Below are 19,961 nucleotides of genomic sequence, written 5' to 3' on the forward strand. Positions count from 1 at the left end.
GAAGGGGAGGGGCCTTACACTTTTTAGTGTAATTGCTTTGTGTGGCCTCCGGAGGCAGTGCTATACACCCCAATCGTCTGGGTCTCCCAATAGAGCGCCGAAGAAAACCTGCAGATGTGTGTTAAGATTGTGTACGTAAATTTCAAGAGATCGAGAGAGGGAGATCGAGAGAGAAAGATCAAGAGGGAGATCGAGAGAGAAAGATCGAGAGAGAAAGATCGAGAGAGGGAGATCGAGAGAGGGAGATCGAGGAGAGGGGGGAGGGAGATCGAGGAGAGGGGGAGGGAGATCGAGGAGAGGGGGAGGGAGCTCGAGGAGAGGGAGCTCGAGGAGAGGGGGAGGGAGCTTGAGGAGAGGGGGAGGGAGCTTGAGGAGAGGGGGAGGGAGCTCGAGGAGAGGGAGCTCGAGGCGAGGGGGAGGGAGCTCGAGGAGAGGGGGAGGGAGCTCGAGGAGAGGGGGAGGGAGATCGAGGAGAGGGAGTGAGAGAGATCGAGAGAGGGAGGGAGAGGGATCGAGAGAGGGAGGGAGAGGGATCGAGAGAGGGAGGGAGAGGGATCGAGAGAGGGAGGGAGAGAGAGATCGAGAGAGGGAGGGAGGGAGAGATCGAGAGAGGGAGGGAGGGAGAGATCGAGAGAGGGAGGGAGGGAGAGATCGAGAGAGGGAGGGAGGGAGATCGAGAGAGGGAGGGAGGGAGAGAGATCGAGAGAGGGAGGGAGGGAGAGAGAGAGATCGAGAGAGGGAGGGAGGGAGGGAGATCGAGAGAGGGAGGGAGGGAGGGAGAGAGAGAGAGAGAGAGAGAGATCGAGAGAGGGAGATCGAGATATCAAAAGACATACGCGTCAACAAATTGACCAGCACCTATATGAAAGAAAGCTATCTCCATAAAAGTCAATCCGATCTTTTGAAATCTGTCTTTTTAAGTTCAGATCCAAAAATTAACAGAGGTAAGAAAAACAATTGCTCAGTTATCGAGGACCACAAATGTGCACATACCCCAATACACTGATAAAACTAACACATAGTTAGTAGCTGGTTTTCCATTAACATTCCCACCCTCTCGACTGTTCCTGCGGCTGTCGGTTTTCTAGTAATACTGCTTTATTTTCCTTTCCAGTAATATAACACTACATGAGAAAGGAAGCCTCTCTGCCTGCCTCTCGCAGACAAGTGGCCCTTCTTGACCCGGCTTGTAAAAAGTTAGTGGTAACGAAAGCTTAGACATTGTTTTCTTAAAAAAAAAAAATTTAATAGGCATCGTGTCGTTACAAAGGTTAAAGACGGCCCCAACTAGCTCTGACAAGTCAAGACTGTTTTTTTTTGTTGCAGACGTTCTCTTAAAAAGCTGGAAAACCCATGTAGCCCTTTTTATCGAAAATTACTGCAGAGAGTGGCTCTGTGTTCTTATACAAAATACCCTCAAACTGTGAGACCAAAAGTCTAACCTACTCAAAAATAAAAACTATGTCCAGATTGACGCCTTCAACAAACCATTGACTGCAACCATATCTACATTGGTAGAGCATTTATCTCGTTGCAGCATTATTTTGGCCATCTGTCATAGAAGTGGCAGCGAGATCACTCGGAGAGCGAAGGAGAACGGATGGAGCGGCCGCTGGCGGGGCTGTTGGTGAAGGGCATGGCGTCCCGCTCCTTTTCTTTGCTCTCATGCTTGTGTTTGTGTTTATGCTTGTGTTTGTGCTTCTTCTTCTTTTTCTTGTGGTCGTGGTGATGATGGTGGTGGTGGTCACTGTGCTTGGACGAGCTGGACTCTTTGATAAAAGATGATAATGGTGTCTGTGGTATGGACATCATGTGCAAGTCTAAGGAAGATTGTTCCTTGCCTGTTGAAACAAGAAGAAAAAGGAGTACTGTGATAAGGATTATTGTGATCTCACATATACCGCTATCATATTTGGCAGCAGACACGCTCATCACTGTCCCCATTGGGGCTCACAATCTAAATCCCCTACCACTGTGGGAGGAAACCGGAGAACCGGAGGAAACATACGCGAACACAGGGAGAACATACAAAGTCCTGCAGATGTTGTCCTTGGTGGGATTTGAACCCAGGCCCCAGCACTGCAAGACTGCAGTGCTAGCCCCTGAGCCGCCGGGCAGAGCTAGCCCCTGGGCCGCCGGCCAGTGCTAGCCCCTGGGCCGCCGGCCAGTGCTAGCCCCTGGGCCGCCGGCCAGTGCTAACCTTTGAGCCACTGTGCCGCCTCTACACAGTAAATGTTCTCATGGGTCTCCGTTAGACGGAAACCAAAAAAGCCGCCTTCTTGCCTCCGTCTGGTAAATCAGTATACCCCCTTCCCAAAAGGTACCGAATAGTTTAGTAGACTACATAATTTTATCCTATGGAGTCCATAAACAGGGTGTTACAGGATTATGGGTCACACATACCACTGCATAAGAATCATATAGGTCATAAGATTTTCATGGGTTTTTCATGACATCTCTTAATTGTATGTTATTATACACATTTGGCACAGCCTCTGTTTAAATAGAATCTGTCAGCAGATTTTTTGCTATATAATCTGACAGTAGCATGATGTAGGGGCCGGGAGTCTGTTTACAGCGATGTGTCACTTACTAGTCTGCTTTCCTGTCATTTTGATAAAATCAATGTTTTATTTGCTGCAGATCTAGCAGAGCTCAGATTGCTGAGCGCTGTATAACCCGCCCACTAATTAGCAGCTTTCTGTGTACACTGTGCATAGTCATAAAGTTACTAATCAGTGGTGGGGGCGTAGATGGACCAGGAGGCACAAGACACCTAGTCTTGCAGTCATAATCTCCTGGTGATAAAACACTGATATTATTGGAACAGACTAATAAGTGATACATCGTTGGAATCAGGGTCTCAGTCCCCAAATCATACTGCTGTCAAATTACATATCAAAAACCCATTGACAGATAAGATATACAGTACAGACGAAAAGTTTGGACACACCTTCTCATTCTCAGAGTTTTCTTTATTTTGATGACTCTGAAAATTATAGATTCACATTGAAGGCATTAAAACTATGAATTAGCACATGTGGAATGAAATACTTAACAAAAGAGTGTGAAACAACTGAAAATATGTCTTATATTCTAGGTTCTTCAAAGTAGCCACCTTTTCCTTTGATTACTGCTTTGCACACTCTTGGCATTCGCTTGATGAGCTTCAAGAGGTAGTCACCGGAAATGGTTTTCACTTCACAGGTGTGCCCTGTCAGGTTTAATAAGTGGGATTTCTTGCCTTATAAATGGGGTTGGGACCATCAGTTGTTTTGTGCAGAAGTCTGGTGGATACACAGCTGATAGTCCTACTGAATAGACTGTTAGAATTTGTATTATGGCAAGAAAAAAGCAGCTAAGAAAAACGAGTGGCCATCATTACTTTAAAAAATGAGGTCCGTCAGTCCGAAAAATTGGGAAAACTTTGAAAGTGTCCCCAAGTGCAGTGGCAAAAACCATCAAACGCTACAAAGAAACTGACTCACATGAGGACCGCCCCAGGAAAGGAAGACCAAGAGTCACCTCTGCTGCAGAGGAGAAGTTTATGCAAGTCACAAGCCTCAGAAATCGCAGGTTAACAGCAGCTCAGATTAGAGACCAGGACAATGCCACACAGAGTTCTAGCAGCAGACACATCTCTAGAACAACTGTTAGAAGGAGACTTTGTGCAGCAGGCCTTCATGGTAAAATAGCTACTAGGAAACCCCTGCTAAGGACAGGCAACAAGAAGAAAAGACTTGTTTGGGCTAAAGAACACAAGGAATGGACATTAGACCAGTGGAAATCTGTGCTTTGGTCTTATGAGTCCAAATTTGAGATCTTTGGATCCAACCACCGTGTCTTTGTGCGACGCAGAAAAGGTGATCGGATGGACTCTACATGGCTGGTTCCCACCGTGAAGCATGGAGAAGGTGTGATGGTGTGGGGGGCTTTGCTGGTGACACTGTTGGGGATTTATTCAACATTGAAGGCATACTGGACCAGCATGGCTACCACAGCATCTTGCAGCGGCGTGCTATTCCATCCGGTTTGCGTTTAGTTGGACCATCATTTATTTTTCAACAGGACAATGACCCCAAACACACCTCCAGGCTGTGTAAGGGCTATTTGACTAAGAAGGAGAGTGATGGGGTGCTACGCCAGATGACCTGGCCTCCACAGTCACCAGACCTGAACCCAATCAAGATGGTTTGGGGTGAGCTGGACCGCAGAGTGAAGGCAAAAGGGCCAACAAGTGCTAAGCATCTCTGGGAACTCCTTCAAGACTGTTGGAAAACCATTTCCGGTGACTACCTCTTGAAGCTCATCAAGAGAATGCCAAGAGTGTGCAAAGCAGTAATGAAAGCAAAAGGGGGATACTTTGAAGAACCTAGAATATAAGACATATTTTCAGTTGTTTCACACTTTTTTGTTAAGTATTTCATTCCACATGTGTTAATCCATAGTTTTGATGCCTTCAATGTGAATCTACAATTTTCAGAGTCATGAAAATAAAAAAAACTCTTTGAATGAGAAGGTGTGTCCAAACCTTTGGTCTGTAATGTATGTCAGAAGCTTTGTCCCTAAAAAAAAATATTTTCCAATGTTTATATGGGGTGTCAGAATCAGGGCTGTGGAGTCGGTGAGCCAAACCTGCGACTTCGACTCCTCAATCTCCCTTGCACCGACTCCCACATATATTGCTTATATTTAAGTGAAAAATGTATTGTAGTACAATGTGAACATCAGACATTTTATGTTCTAAATATCTTGATTATTGTATCATAAAATTATTTTTATGATACAATAATCAAGATATTTAGATAGAACATAAAATATATTTATTGGAATACAACTTTAGAACACAAAAAACTGTAATAAATTGTAAATATATAATACACTATGTAATATAGAGTATATATAACACTATGTAATACACTATATAAGTGGCAAAAAAACAGTTTTCAACAAAAACATACTAAATAACATTTGTGCAGTCTATGAATTTGTTGTAAGAAATAGAATTGCCTCCATCAGATCCTCCTTCATAGATGACCTCAAATCTGAATTAATAATTTTAAGGCTAGAGAACAACCTCTCTACACTAACTTGGGTTGGAGGCAAAGCCGTAACCACATGGGTAACATCTCTAACAATTTCTGGGTATAAAGGAATGGCCTCATGCACAGTCAGTTTTGATGAACGGTTGAATTTTTCTATTTCTTTGAGAGCAAGTGAAAAATTTTGCTGAAATCTGGTCAATCTGCTGCTATAGGAGACGGAGTGAAATCTTTTTCCTTGCGGCAACGCTTTGTCTGCTCCATGTCATCCAAATACTTGTCAAAATTAAGCTCATCTGATGAGGCTGAAGATATGGCAGCAGTAGCACTGTCAGGACCCAAGTCTTGCTCTTGACAGTCCTGTAGCCACTCATCCTAACTGCTACCTCAGTCAGAGCTTATTTTCCTTTAGTAAGCTGTTGATCATCGAGCAGTATACAATGACTTGGGTCCACAAACAGCTGCCAGAAGAATTTTATTTTCCAATGGCTGTGTCTCTCTCTGTTTCATTGAAGCAGAAATGCCATCTGCGATTAAACCTCCTCTTTGGGACAGGAAAAATAGCAAGTTCTTCCACTCCCAAAGGCCCGTTTCACACGTCAGTGAAAAACACAGACGTTTTTCACTGGCGTGTAAAACACACACATGTCCCTGCGTGTGCCGTGAATCACGGCACACGTGGGTTGTCTAAGTGCAATCCGGGCAGCCTTACATCAAGAATAGAATAGCCATTTGTAGGACATTTCATAACTTTCCCAAATTCCTATGAAAAAATATTCAGCACATTCTGTATTGCACCACTGTCCCAAATTTATTTTATATTTTTAGGAGTCAGAGTCGGTCCATTTTATACCGACTCTACCAAAATGAGCACCGACTCTGACTCCACAGCCCTGGTCAGAATATATACATATATAAGCCAAATATGAGCAAACCCGTTTGTGCCGTTGCTTCTGGTTCTATAATCTCACAATCTCTGGAGTATTGGATGCCGAACTAGAGGACTTGTTCTGTACACACCGACTGCTCCTCAAGGGCCGTGAGGGTTTAATGATCTACGGCGCTGACTTTTTAATGAAATGTATATGTTGGTTCCCGTTAAAACATTAAACGTAAGCTAATAAACCAGATGGCCCGAGCTCTGATGAGTCATTTTATTTTCCGAACATATGATATTCATCACGCTGCTGGTAGCTGTAGCGCGGAGCTGGCAGACGTGAATTTATGCAGTCAGCCCTGTGTTTCTATGACATAATTCAGCACGCACCGCGATTCATCTCTGCGGTGGTCAATACTGTAATCATCTGTCACCCTCTGCAGCCAAACTCAGGACCGTTCTTAGAATGGGGCATAGATTCATTAGTCACTGGAAATTTTATTTTTTGGGGGGAGGTAATGAAAGAAAAATCAAAACAAAACACCATCTCAACTGCCCCCTCCTCATTATAACACCACCCTAAGCTATGTATATTCTACATTAATATGTCGCAGTGTCATTGTTTTACCACGTGAGCGCTGCAACCCATTAGCAACTTCGGTTTGGCTGCAGCGGTCTTACAACTTCTGCTTGTCTGAAGCCAAGAAGACGTGATAGTCTAGTTGCCAATCTCCGCTGTGGACGTTTATGCCTCATGTGATCTGCACCTAATGTCACGTGAGCCTCGGGAGATCCAACGCCAACATCAGGCAATGTCACATGAGCCTCGGGAGAACCAACGCCAACATCAGGCAATGTCACATGAGCCTCGGGAGAACCAACGCCAACATCAGCTAATGTCCTGTGAGCCTCGGGAGAAACAACGCCAACATCAGGCAATGTCACAAGAGCCTGGGGAGAACCAACGCCAACATCAGGTAATGTCACGTGAGCCTCGGGAGAACCAACGCCAACATCAGGAAGTCACTTGAGCCTTGGGAGAACCAATGGCAACATCAGCCAATGTCACATGAGTCTCAGGAGAACCAACGCCAACATTTTTACAAAGGGGACTATTACATTTAAAAAGGTGTTGTCTAGTTAGTAGACAACCCTATTTTCCCTTTCCGCCACTGTCAATTTTCAGTTCTGCACTTGTATTTTTTTCCTTCATTTCTTCTAAGGCTAGTTTCACACTTGCGTTGAACGGCATCCGTTGCATTGCGTTGTGTGATGGATACAACGGATGTGCTGCATTTAGTGGCACAACGGATGCAACGGATCGTACAAAACAACGGAATCTTTTTCTTTTTTACAGTTTTACCGGCGGCAGACTATTGTGAACGATCAGCTGATCGCTCACAGCAGCCGGTCGCCGGGTGATCAGGTTATCGCTCACAGGAGCCGGTCGCCGGGTGATCAGCTGATCGCTCACAGCAGCCGGTCGCCGGGTGATCAGCTGATCATTCACAGCAGCCGGTCCCCGGGTGATCAGCTGATCGCTCACAGCAGCGGGTCCCCGGGTGATCAGCTGATCGCTCACAGCAGCCGGTCCCCGGGCGATCAGCTGATCGCTCACAGCAGCCGGTCCCCGGGCGATCAGCTGATCGCTCACAGCAGCCGGTCCCCGGGCGATCAGCTGATCGCTCACAGCAGCCGGGCGATCAGCTGATCGTTCGGCCGCCGAGAATGTGTGCGGGGGACAGGGGGCGGAGTGCGGGGTGGGTGGAGCCGAGCAGGGCCATGGCGCTGAGGACGTCAGTGCCGCGGGGACTGCATGGCTGGGGAAAGGTGTGTGTGTGTGTGTGTGTGTGTGTGTGTGTACACATGCGGACTGCGGGAGGGGGCGGAGCCGAGCGGGGAAGTGTCGGGCTCCCTGCACACGTTGCCAGGGTAAATATCGGGTAACTAAGCAAAGCACTTTGCTTGGTTATCCGATATTTACCTTGGTTACCAGCGTAAACCGCTTAGCGCTGGCTCCTTGCACCCGTAGCCAGGGTAAATATCGGGTAACTAAACAAAGCGCATTGCTTAGTAACCTGATGAGTACCCTGGTTACATGTGCATGGAGCCAGAGCGAGCATGCGCAGTGAAATCCTATGGATTGCACTGCTCAAAAAACATTACATGCTGTGTTCCTTCTGCCCGGCGGAAGCAACGCAGCGTCGGCCAGCGGAAGCAACGCAGGTTCATCACTCGCAATCAGTCGTCCATACAAGTCTATGGGAAGCAGCGGAATCCGTTAACGGATTCCGCTGTTTTCCAAAACAGCGGATTGCAACTGAAGGAAAACAACGCAAGTGTGAAAGTACCCTAAGAACCATAATTTCTTTTATTTTCCCCATAATCATAGCCATATAAGCGCCAAACTTTATTTAGTAATATATAAATATTTTTTTGGGGGGGTGGGGTGGAGGTTGTGTTGGCATTTCTGAAAGCAGAAACTTTTTTTTTTTTTAATGTTCTCCATCAATGGAGCTGTGTGAGGCTTTTTTTTGTGTGGTGACTGCTAAATTTTTCACCAGTTCAATTTTGTGGTATATACAATGTTTTGATTACTTTTTATTGCATTTTTACTGGTGAGGAGTGTAGATAAAAAACAACAATTCTGGGATTTTAATTTTTCTTTTTTTTTTTCCTTTTTACATTTAGCATAAAAGTTAAAAGGATTGTCCAGTCTTAAAGTACAAGCTCGCTCAGTGACTGCAGACTTGTGAATTTTCACATCGAGTGCACCGTGAGGATTCTCTGGTGCTGGGCAGTCATGTGACCACAGGTATGAAACATGCATACTTCCAGCCACATTCTGACTAGACTGTATCCGGCCTCGCTCATTGCATTGGGCAACGCTGCACGTCTAGTCTGCAGGTGATCACATGTATGCAAATCACATAGTTTAGGTCACGTGGTGCTGGAGAATCCTCACAGTGCACGTAATATGAGGACTAACAAGTCTACTGACAGCAGACTTGAAGTTTAAAGGGAACCTGTCATCAGAAATTTTGCACTAAACATAAAAGATTCCCCCTCTGCAGCTCCTGGGCTGCATTCTAGCAATGTTCCTGTTGTTCTGGTGCCCCCTTTTAGACCAAAATAAAGACTTTATAGTGGTACCTTTTTGTATTCAAATCTTGTTAATCGTACATGGGGGCGGGCTGTCTGGTGTCCGTTATTCTGCCTCCTGCTGCTTTAGGCCGTCCCCATCGCGCAATTTCATACCTCAGGAGGCCGCCCAGTGCGCCCGAGGTCTCGCGCATGCGCCGTGCCACTCTCGCGGGACTGTGCAATGTGCACAGTGTGACCGCTGGTGACGTGTGCGCAGGCGCGAGATTATGGGCGGCGCTGTAATTTTCATCAGCAAGTACCCGCCCATAATCTCATGCTCGCGCTTTCACCGCCGCCTCCACCGTTCTGCGCAAGCGCTGGCCAGCTTACCTCACATCACCTCTTTGAAATTGCGCGATGGGGGACGGCCTAAGGCGACAGGGAGGCCGACTAACGGACACCAGAGAGCCCGCCCCCGTGTACCATTATCAAGATTTGAATATAAAAAGGTACCACTTTATAAAGTATTTATTTTGGTCAGAAAGGGGGCATAAGAACAACAGGAACATTGCTAGAATGCAGCCGCCCAAGAGCTGCAGAGGGGGAATCTTTTAGGTTTAGTGCAAAATTTCTGATGACCGGTTCCCTTTAAGACCGGACAACCCCTTTAATTCATTTTATATTTTGACAGATCAGATTTTTTGGATGTGGCGATACCAAATATGTTATTTCTTTGACTTGGAAAAATGGAGGCAATTCAAATGTTTTGTTTTTTTTTGTTTGTTTTTTTTTTAAGATGACTTGACCCAATAATTGTGTGATTGAGCATTCTATATACTGTAATTCTACAGTATCAAAGTTCATATATTAAATGATTATCTCTTGTGAAGCCCGGGAAGGCTTTGTAGGAGCACAAAGATGGCGGCGACGGGACCCTGAGATTGAATTGTGGTGGGGCCAATGTACACGCCACAAAAATGCCACTGTCAGTGATTGACATTAGCACTGAAAGAGTTAAACAGCATCAAACGAAGCAGCTGCTAGCAAAGGATGCTGGCTATACAACATATCCACAAACACTGTGTATAGAGCACCCTAAACCCACACCCAACTAGTGAGAGGAGCAGATATAGGAGGATGTTGGAAGGGGTTAAAGAGAACCACCCACCACGATTTCCATATATGAACTAAAGCCAGTGCTATACTACGCTATCATGCTGATTCTATACATACCTTTAGTTGTGAGATCAGATGTATACTTTCTGAAATACAGACAAGTAAAGTTTGTGAAATGCACTGTTATTTGACTGATAGCAGCTACAGAATATCTAATAAGTGGGTCGGGTTTTGCTGGTTATTCCCGCCCCTGTCTGCCTGCATGTTCTTCCTTTCCCCCGGTCCATCCTTCCTTCCCCCCCGGTCCATTCTTCCTTTCCCCCGCTCTTCCTTTCCCCCCATCCTTCCTCCCCCTGTAATAACAGAGACAGGAAAGAGGAAGGACAGGAAGGCAGACAGGGGCGGGAATAACTAGCAAAACCCGACCCACCTATTAGATATTCTGTAGCTGCTATCAATGAAATAACAGTGCATTTCACAAACTTTACTTGTCTATATTTCAGAAACTATACATCCGATCTCACAACTTCAGGTATGTATAGAATCAGCCTGATAGTGCCAGTATAGCACTGGTTTTAGGTTATATAGGAAAATCCTGGTGGCTCATCCTCTTTAAATAGCCTCCAAGCAGCGTGGGTGGCAGCAACTCAGTAACTGATGCACCTTGAGCCAGCTTCTAATTCTACTGCCAAGCGTGTCAGCAGCATTTTTGCAGCATGTTGTATTTTTTTCTGCAGGGAAAAACCGGCTTTCTTGGCAGTAGAGAGGCTGCTTACAAAAAACAAAGTAGTGTGTATTATGTGTGTCATTTTTCTATAGCTCGCTTTATTCACAAAAAAAATGTGGGTCCGTTTCTGCACTCTCTCCTTTGCTTTCTATGGGTTAAAAAAAACGCTGCAAAAAAAAAAAACAAACAAACAAAAAAAAAAAAACAGAATTGACTTCAAATTCAGTTAGGGAAAAAACCCCAAAACATTGCATCAAAATTTCTGAAATCTCAGCTTTTGCTGGTGCAATAAAAAGCAACTTTTAATTTGCATAAAAAACATAAAAAATGCAGCAAAAAAAAAAAAAACAAAAACCCCCCCAACCTGTGCAAAAATGCAATGTGTGAACATAGCCCATGGGGTTTTAACGTGGTGAATGTCACTTCTAACCACTGACATCAAGCAATTGCAGGTTCAAGCCCCCTTAGGGGACTAATTAAAAAAAGGAAAAAACTAAAAGGAAAAAAAAAGCCAAAGAAAGAGAAAGGGGAACAGTTTCAATTGCTCTTTTTCAAGTAAAGATAGCAATTTTCAAAAAAAAAAAAAAAACACAAACAACAACCTCAAAAAATTTGGTATTGTGGCGTGCATAATTGCATAAACTAATAACAGGATTCTGAAAAAAAACATGCAATACAATCAAAATTATGTATATAGTGTAGAAGGATATATATAAAAAAAGAATCCTTACACAAAAAAAAAAAAAATGGTGAAAAACAACATATTTTATTTATTTTTTTTAAACATAATTTGATTAAAAAACAAAAAAAAAACAAACAAAAAAAACCCTATAAGTTTAACATCGCTGTGACTGTAATGACCTGGAGAACCAGGTCACTGGGCAGAATCATCTATAGGTTTGTTGGGAAAGGATTCAGCATAACTGGTGTTTTTGTGTCTTTAGGACTAGTAGTCCAGTGGGCGGTGCTAGTCAGTGATGGACAGTTCTTTCCTGTGTTAATGCAGATGCCAATATAGCAGTGACACACCGAATCGGACCGACTACTGGACTGGTACATATAAACACCAGGGATTTCACAGGCAGAAAATGTATGCAAATTTTACTGAAAATTGTCCTAAAAAATGTATATTAATCTGATCAGCTTTTCCATGACATCAGATAGCATTTTCAACACTACAGGTTCCCTTTAAGGGGTGAAGTGATTTACAGCCAAGCTATTTTTCAACATTGGGGTAAGGATAGATTTTTATTATTTTACTATTTAAAATTTGCAACCCCTTTAAATTGTGCATTTTGAAAAATATCCCGGCTTTCTCCCGTACATTAATAAATGAATCTGACCGGTGGTGGGTATAATCGGCACAGGTTCGGCTCTACTTTGCATCTGATTTTTTTCTCATCTGAAGCGGTCACCTAATATTTCCTCATCTGTTCTCACTTTTCGGCTGAGGTCAGTGATGACCACGTGAGTCCCATTTATGAACTCCAGGTGTTTTCTGTAAGTCCTGAGCTTTGTCTGCGGCACTGAGCGGGGCCTAATTCACATATGTTACGTACTAAGAAGGCTCCTCTGGGGTGAACATGTGGCTTTTCGGGACCTTTGAACTGCTCCTTCAAGTCTTCTTCCGAAAGGAAGCCTGTTCTTGAGTAAATGTCTTTTCTTAACCCCTTGATGACCCTTACATAAGAGTGAGCAGGAAAAAAAAAAAAAAGAACAAAACAAAGAAAAACCCAACTGAAACATGGGAAGAGGGAAGGTTAACAACAAAGCTTTCCAGGAGGAATACAGGAAATGGATGTTACAAGTACTGAGCACCCGAGCATGGTAGTGCCCCCTCATCACTAGTTACCAGTACTGAGCACCCGAGCATGATAGTGCCCCCTCATCACTAGTTACCAGTACTGAGCACCCGAGCATGGTAGTGCCCCCTCATCACTAGTTACCAGTACTGAGCACCCGAGCATGGTAGTGCCCCCTCATCACTAGTTACCAGTACTGAGCACCCGAGCATGGTAGTGCCCCCTCATCACTAGTTACCAGTACTGAGCACCCGAGCATGGTAGTGCCCGCTCATCACTAGTTACCAGTACTGAGCACCCGAGCATGGTAGTGCCCGCTCATCACTAGTTACGAGTACTGAGCACCCGAGCATGGTAGTGCCCGCTCATCACTAGTTACCAGTACTGAGCACCCGAGCATGGTAGTGCCCGCTCATCACTAGTTACCAGTACTGAGCACCCGAGCATGGTAGTGCCCGCTCATCACTAGTTACCAGTACTGAGCACCCGAGCGTGATAGTGCCCGCTCATCACTAGTTACCAATACTGAGCACCCGAGCATGGTAGTGCCCGCTCATCACTAGTTACCAGTACTGAGCACCTGAGCATGGTAGTGCCCCCTCATCACTAGTTACCAGTACTGAGCACCTGAGCATGGTAGTGCCCGCTCATCACTGGTTACCAGTACTGAGCACCTGAGCATGGTAGTGCCCCCTCATCACTAGTTACCAGTACTGAGCACCTGAGCATGGTAGTGCCCGCTCATCACTGGTTACCAGTACTGAGCACCTGAGCATGGTAGTGCCCCCTCATCACTAGTTACCAGTACTGAGCACCTGAGCATGGTAGTGCCCGCTCATCACTAGTTACGAGTACTGAGCACCCGAGCATGGTAGTGCCCGCTCATCACTAGTTACCAGTACTGAGCACCCGAGCATGATAGTGCCCCCTCATCACTAGTTACCAGTACTGAGCACCCGAGCATGGTAGTGCCCGCTCATCACTAGTTACCACTACTGAGCACCCGAGCGTGATAGTGCCCGCTCATCACTAGTTACCAGTACTGAGCACCTGAGCATGGTAGTGTCCCCTCATCACTAGTTACCAGTACTGAGCACCCGAGCATGGTAGTGCCCGCTCATCACTAGTTACCAGTACTGAGCACCTGAGCATGGTAGTGCCCGCTCATCACTAGTTACCAGTACTGAGCACTCGAGCATGGTAGTGCTCACTCATCACTAGTTACGAGTACTGAGCAGCAAGCATGGTAGTGCCCGCTCATCTCTAGTTACGAGTACAGAGCACCTGAGCATGGTAGTGCCCGCTCATCACTAGTTACGAGTACTGAGCACCGTAGTGCTCGCTAATCACTACTACTGATACTAAATACTGATATTCCCATTGTAATATGAGAGAACTAATTTAAAAAGGAGTCCAAGAGACAATGGGGGACTAAGGTTATGTTCACACGATGCGTGTACAATGCAATTTTTGTAACGATTTTCAAAAACTGCAGTGTTTTACCATGCTTTTGGAAAATCTCAGAAAAAAAAAAAAAGAGAATTTTGTTTACTTACCGTAAATTCTTTTTCTTATAGTTCCGTATTGGGAGACCCAGACCATGGGGTGTATAGCTTCTGCCTCCGGAGGACACACAAAGTACTACACTTGAAAGTGTAGCTCCTCCCTCTGAGCTTATACACCCCCTGGAGAACCAGATCTAGCCAGTTTAGTGCAAAAGCTGAAGCAGAATAGCCACCCACAAGTAGAGATAGAGCAAGAACCGGAACAACCGGAGCCTCTGTCTACAACAGCCGGTGATAACACGCGGAACAAGAAACTGCCAACAGGCAACAGGGAGGGTGCTGGGTCTCCCAATACGGAACTATAAGAAAAAGAATTTACGGTAAGTAAACAAAATTCTCTTTTTCTTTATCGTTCCTATGGGAGACCCAGACATTGGGACGTCTCAAAGCAGTCCATGGGTGGGAATAAACAGAAAACTGAGAAGTAGGCGGAACCTAACTTCACAAATGGGCGACAGCCGCCTGAAGGATGCGTCTGCCCAAGCTCGCATCAGCCGAAGCATGAGCATGCACTTGGTAGTGCTTTGAAAAGGTATGCAGACTAGTCCAAGTGGCAGCCTGACAGACCTGCTGAGCCGTAGCCTGGTGCCTGAAAGCCCAAGAGGCACCGACAGCTCTGGTCGAGTGTGCCTTGATCCCCGGCGGGGGAGGCACCTGAGTACACTGGTAGGCATCGGAAATGGCCGACCTAATCCAACGAGCTAAGGTCGGCTTAGAAGCCGAGAGGCCCTTACGCCGACCTGTGGTTAGCACAAAAAGAGAGGTGCACCACCTAAGAACAGCGGTACGTGACACATAGATCCGGAGCGCCCGCACCAGATCCAGAGTATGCAACGCTTTTTCAAAGCGATGAACAGGAGCTGGACAAAAGGAAGGCAGGGAAATATCCTGGTTAAGGTGGAAAGGAGAAACCACCTTAGGGAGAAAGTCCGGAGTCGGATGGAGAACCACCTTATCTTGATGAAAAACCAAAAAAGGTGACTCCGAAGAGAGCGCAGCCAAATCAGAGACTCTCCTGAGGGAAGTCATGGCCACTAGAAAGACCACTTTCTGTGAAAGACGAGACAAAGAAACCTCCCTAAGAGGCTCAAGGGGGGTTTCTGCAAGGCCGTGAGGACCAGATTGAGGTCCCAGGGATCCAAGGGCCGCCGGTAAGGCGGAATGATGTGAGACGCTCCCTGCATGAAGGTGCACACCTGAGCCAGCCGGGCAATACGCCGCTGGAACAACACTGACAGAGCCGAGACTTGTCCCTTGAGGGAATTGAGGGATAGTCCTAGCTGCAGACCGGACTGTAGAAAGGACAGAAGGGTCGGCAAGGAAAAAGGCCAAGGAGCATGGCCGGAAGAGCGACACCAGGACAGGAAAATTCTCCAGGTCCTGTGATAGATTTTGGCCGAGGAAGACTTCCGAGCCCGAGTCATAGTGGAGATGACTTCAGGAGGAATACCAGAAGTCGTCAAGATCCAGGACTCAAGAGCCACGCCGTCAATCTGAGAGCCGCAGAATTCTGGCGGAAAAACGGACCTTGTGAGAGAAGGTCTGGACGGTCCGGAAGATGCCACGGCACCTCTACGGACAGATGGAGCAGGTCTGGGTACCAAGCTCGCCTGGGCCAGTCCGGAGCAATGAGGATGACCCGACGGCCCTCCATTCTGATCTTGCGCAGGACTCTGGGCAAGAGAGCTAGAGGGGGAAACACGTAGGACAGACGAAACTGAGACCAATCTTGAACCAGAGCGTCCGCTGCAAAGGCCTGAGGATCGTGGGAGCGAGCCACGTAAACCGGAACCTTGTTGTTGTGCCGGGGATGCCATTAGATCCACTTCCGGAGTGCCCCACTTGCGGCAGATTGACTGAAACACTGCCGGATGCAGGGACCACTCGCCACTGTCCACGGTTTGACGGCTGAGATAATCTGCTTCCCAGTTTTCCACGCCTGGGATGTGGACTGCGGATATGGTGGACTTTGAGTCCTCCGTCCATTGAAGGATGCGTTGAACCTCCAACATTGCCAGGCGGCTGCGTGTCCCGCCTTGGTGATTGATGTAGGCAACCGCTGTCGCGTTGTCTGACTGGACTCGGATGTGCTTGCCCGCCAACAGGTGGTGAAAGGCTAAGAGAGCTAGAAGCACAGCTCTGGTTTCCAGCACATTGATCGAGAGGGCTGATTCGGACGGAGTCCAAGTGCCCTGCGCTCTGTGGTGGAGATATACCGCTCCCCAGCCGGATAGACTGGCATCCGTGGTGAGGATCACCCAGGACGGGGCCAGGAAGGAACGTCCCTGAGACAGAGAGAGGGGCCGAAGCCACCACTGAAGGGAGCCCCTGGTCTGTGGCGACAGAGCCACTAACCTGTGCAAGGAGGAAGTCCGCTTGTCCCAAAAGCGGAGAATGTCCAGCTGCAGAGGACGCAGATGGAACTGGGCAAAGGGAACCGCCTCCATTGACGCCACCATCTGACCCAGCACCTGCATTAGGTGCCTGATGGAATGACGGCGGGGCCTCAGCAGAGAGCGTACCGCCAGATGGAGGGACTGCTGTTTGACTAAGGGCAGCTTCACAAGTGCCGGCAGAGTCTCGAATTGCATCCCTAGGTACGTGAGCCTCTGGGTCGGAGTCAGAGTGGATTTGGGCAGATTGACAAGCCACCCGAATTGGACTAGAGTGGCGAGAGTGAGCGAGACACTCCGCTGACAGTCTGCGCTGGATGAAGCCTTGACTAGAAGGTCGTCCAGGTAAGGAATCACTGCCAACCCCTGGAGGTGCAGAACCGCAACCACTGCTGCCATGACCTTGGTGAATACTCGAGGGGCCGTGGCTAACCCGAAGGGGAGAGCCACGAATTGGAAATGTTCCTCTCCGATTGCAAAACGTAGCAAACGCTGGTGTGAAACTGCAATTGGCACATGCAGATAGGCATCTCTGATGTCGATGGATGCCAGGAAATCTCCTTGGGTCATTGAGGCAATGACTGATCGCAGAGACTCCATGCGAAAATGCCGCACCTGAACATGCTTGTTGAGAAGCTTGAGATCCAGGATGGGCCGGAAGGAACCGTCCTTTTTGGGGACTAGGAAGAGATTTGAGTAGAAACCTCTGAACCGTTCCCGGGCGGGAACCGGTACAATTACTCCGTTGGCCTGCAAGGATGCCACGGCCTGAGAGAAGGCGGCGGCCTTGGAGCAGGGGGGAGTTGACAGAAAAAATCTGTTTGGCGGGCTGGAAGAGAATTCTATCCTGTAGCCGTGGGAGATGATATCCCGCACCCACTGATCGGAGACGTGTTGAAACCACACGTCGCCAAAGTGGGAGAGCCTGCCACCGACCAAGGACGTTGCTGGCACGGCCAGATAGTCAAGAGGAGGCTGCCTTAGTGGCAGCAGCTCCTGCGGTCTTCTGTGGACGCGCCTTTGTGCGCCAGTTGGGTTTTTGGTCCTTGGCTGAGTTAGTGGACGAGGCCGAGGGCTTAGAGGATGACCAGTTGGAGGAACGAAAGGAACGAAACCTCGACTGGTTCCTACCCTGAGCAGGTTTCCTGGTTTTAGTTTGTGGCATGGAAGTACTCTTCCCGCCAGTAGCTTCCTTAATAATTTCATCCAGTTGTTCACCGAATAGCCTGGATCCAGCAAAAGGGAGCCCAGCAAGGTACTTCTTTGAATAAGCATCTGCCTTCCACTCTCGAAGCCACAAGATCCTGCGGATAGCGAGGGAATTAGCCGAAGCCACCGCAGTGCGGTGAGAAGCCTCCAGCATGGCAGACATGGCATAGGATGAAAAAGCTGAAGCTTGGGAAGTTAAGGCAACCATTTCGGGCATAGATTCCCTGGCGAGGGAATGCATCTCCTCTAGAGAAGCAGAGATGGCTTTGAGAGCCCACACTGCTGCAAAAGATGGGGAGAACGAGGCCCCTGCCGCCTCATATACAGATTTGGCCAGAAGGTCAACCTGGCGGTCAGTGGAATCTTTAAGAGAGGTGCCATCAGCCACTGATACAACTGTCCGGGCTGAGAGTCTAGACACCAAAGGGTCTACCTTTGGTGAATGAGCCCACTCCTTGACCACATCAGGTGGAAAGGGAAAACGGTCATCAGAACCACGCTTTGGGAAGCGTTTGTCAGGACAGGCCCTAGGCTTGGTCACAGTGGCCTGAAAACTGGAGTGGTTAAAGAACACACTCCTTGTCCTCTTAGGCAAGGTAAACTGGTGCTTTTCTGCCAGAGAGGGTTGCTCCTCTGATACTGGCGGATTGAGGTCCAGTACAGAATTAATGGATGCAATCAAATCACTAACATCTGAGTCACTTTCGGACAGATCAATGGGGCACATGGAGGTAGCCTCCGAGCCCCCAGTAACGGCATCCTCCTCGTCCTGCGAGTCAGCTCTTGAATCAGAGCCGCGGGACGAGGAAGGAGAGGGAGCCCTGCGTCTCCTCTTAGGAGGACAGGGTCTGGGACCAGATGAAGAATCCTCTGTGAGCTCCGCTGAGAGAGCCCTAGCAGCAGAGGCGCCCTGAGAAGGGGGCTGATGCATGTTCAGCAAAGTCCGGGACAGCTGTCCCATGGAGTCGGCAAAAGACTGGGAGATTGACCTAGAGAAGGATTCTACCCAAGCTGGGGGTTCAGCCACCGGAGCCGGAGCAGCCGGAGGGACCACTGTGGGTGCGATTCCAGGCTGAGGCATTGTCAGGTTAGAGCAGGCATCACAATGTGGATATGTGCTCGGTTCAGGCAGCACGAGCTTACATGCAGTGCAAATTGAGTACAGCCTTGCTCCTCGTGTGAGACATGCTGCTGAAGTGGGGGCTCTGAGCCAGAATGACCCCCAGAGTATATAATCAGGTCCACAACCGGAGGTTGTGGCTTACCAGACCGTTTGTGTGCCCTCCAGATCCCATAGCCCGGACCCCCAAGCAGCTTAGCAGGGATGCTGCAGCCAGCACCGATCGCAGAGAGAAACGCTGATAAAATGGCGCCGGAGCAAGGAGAGGGGGCGGGACCTGCTCTGAGAGCGGGATCTGGAGGGCCAAGGAGATTTACAGGGGAGGGGACATGTACTCAGAGAGGAGTGTCCCTCCCCTGTGCCGAACGGCCGCTGGGCGGAGCCGCACTGTCCCTCTGCATGATTGACATGCAAGGGCAGTGAAATCGAAAGTAGGCCTCCGGCAAAGCCGGGGCCTAAATTTAAGCGATGCGGCCGGCGTGCAGGCCCCATCGGCGCGGTTCTCAGGTGACAACCAGAGAACCGGCCGGAAATGTCAGAACAGTTACACAGCACACTCTCCCCAACAATAAAGTACAAGGGACCCCTCGAATATAAACGTCTCAGATACTTAGCTTGCTGAGACGCAGGGTTCCAAGTCCCTGGGGATGAGTGCTCCGTCCAGCAGGATCCTGAAGGGCTGCGGATGGAGACCGGCCTCCTGCAAAGCAAGGAGAACCGTGCTGGCTCCCACTTCAAGCCAGAGCCCGAGGGATGGTGAAGGAGCGCGGCATGTAAGGCTCCAGCCTTGGAATCAACCTTAATAACACCGCCGACACAGTGGGGTGAGATGGGACATGCCGGGAGTCCAGGCTTGGACCCGCTTTTCTTCAAAAACTTTCCAAAATGAAAAATCAGATGAGAATGCATGTGTGGATGTATGCCTCCTGAACACAAAGCAATGAACTGGCTAGATCTGGTTATCCAGGGGGTGTATATGCTCAGAGGGAGGAGCTACACTTTTTAGTGTAGTACTTTGTGTGTCCT

General features: G+C 47.9%; 1 protein-coding gene across 1 annotated transcript in view; it reads right to left on the minus strand.

Moving 5' to 3' along the window:
• Nucleotides 1–875: 875 nt before the first annotated feature.
• The window catches only part of TAF2 (TATA-box binding protein associated factor 2), a 328,901-nt gene continuing 309,815 nt past the window's right edge, over nucleotides 876–19,961 (minus strand). The window contains exon 26 of the mRNA XM_075316017.1: nucleotides 876–1,841. Within this exon, the coding sequence (XP_075172132.1) occupies nucleotides 1,576–1,841 (266 nt within the window). The 3' untranslated portion in view covers nucleotides 876–1,575. The remainder of the gene's footprint in view (nucleotides 1,842–19,961) is intronic.

The sequence above is a fragment of the Anomaloglossus baeobatrachus genome, chromosome 6 (genome assembly GCF_048569485.1).
Source record: "Anomaloglossus baeobatrachus isolate aAnoBae1 chromosome 6, aAnoBae1.hap1, whole genome shotgun sequence".
In the NCBI taxonomy this organism is placed as follows: domain Eukaryota; kingdom Metazoa; phylum Chordata; class Amphibia; order Anura; family Aromobatidae; genus Anomaloglossus; species Anomaloglossus baeobatrachus.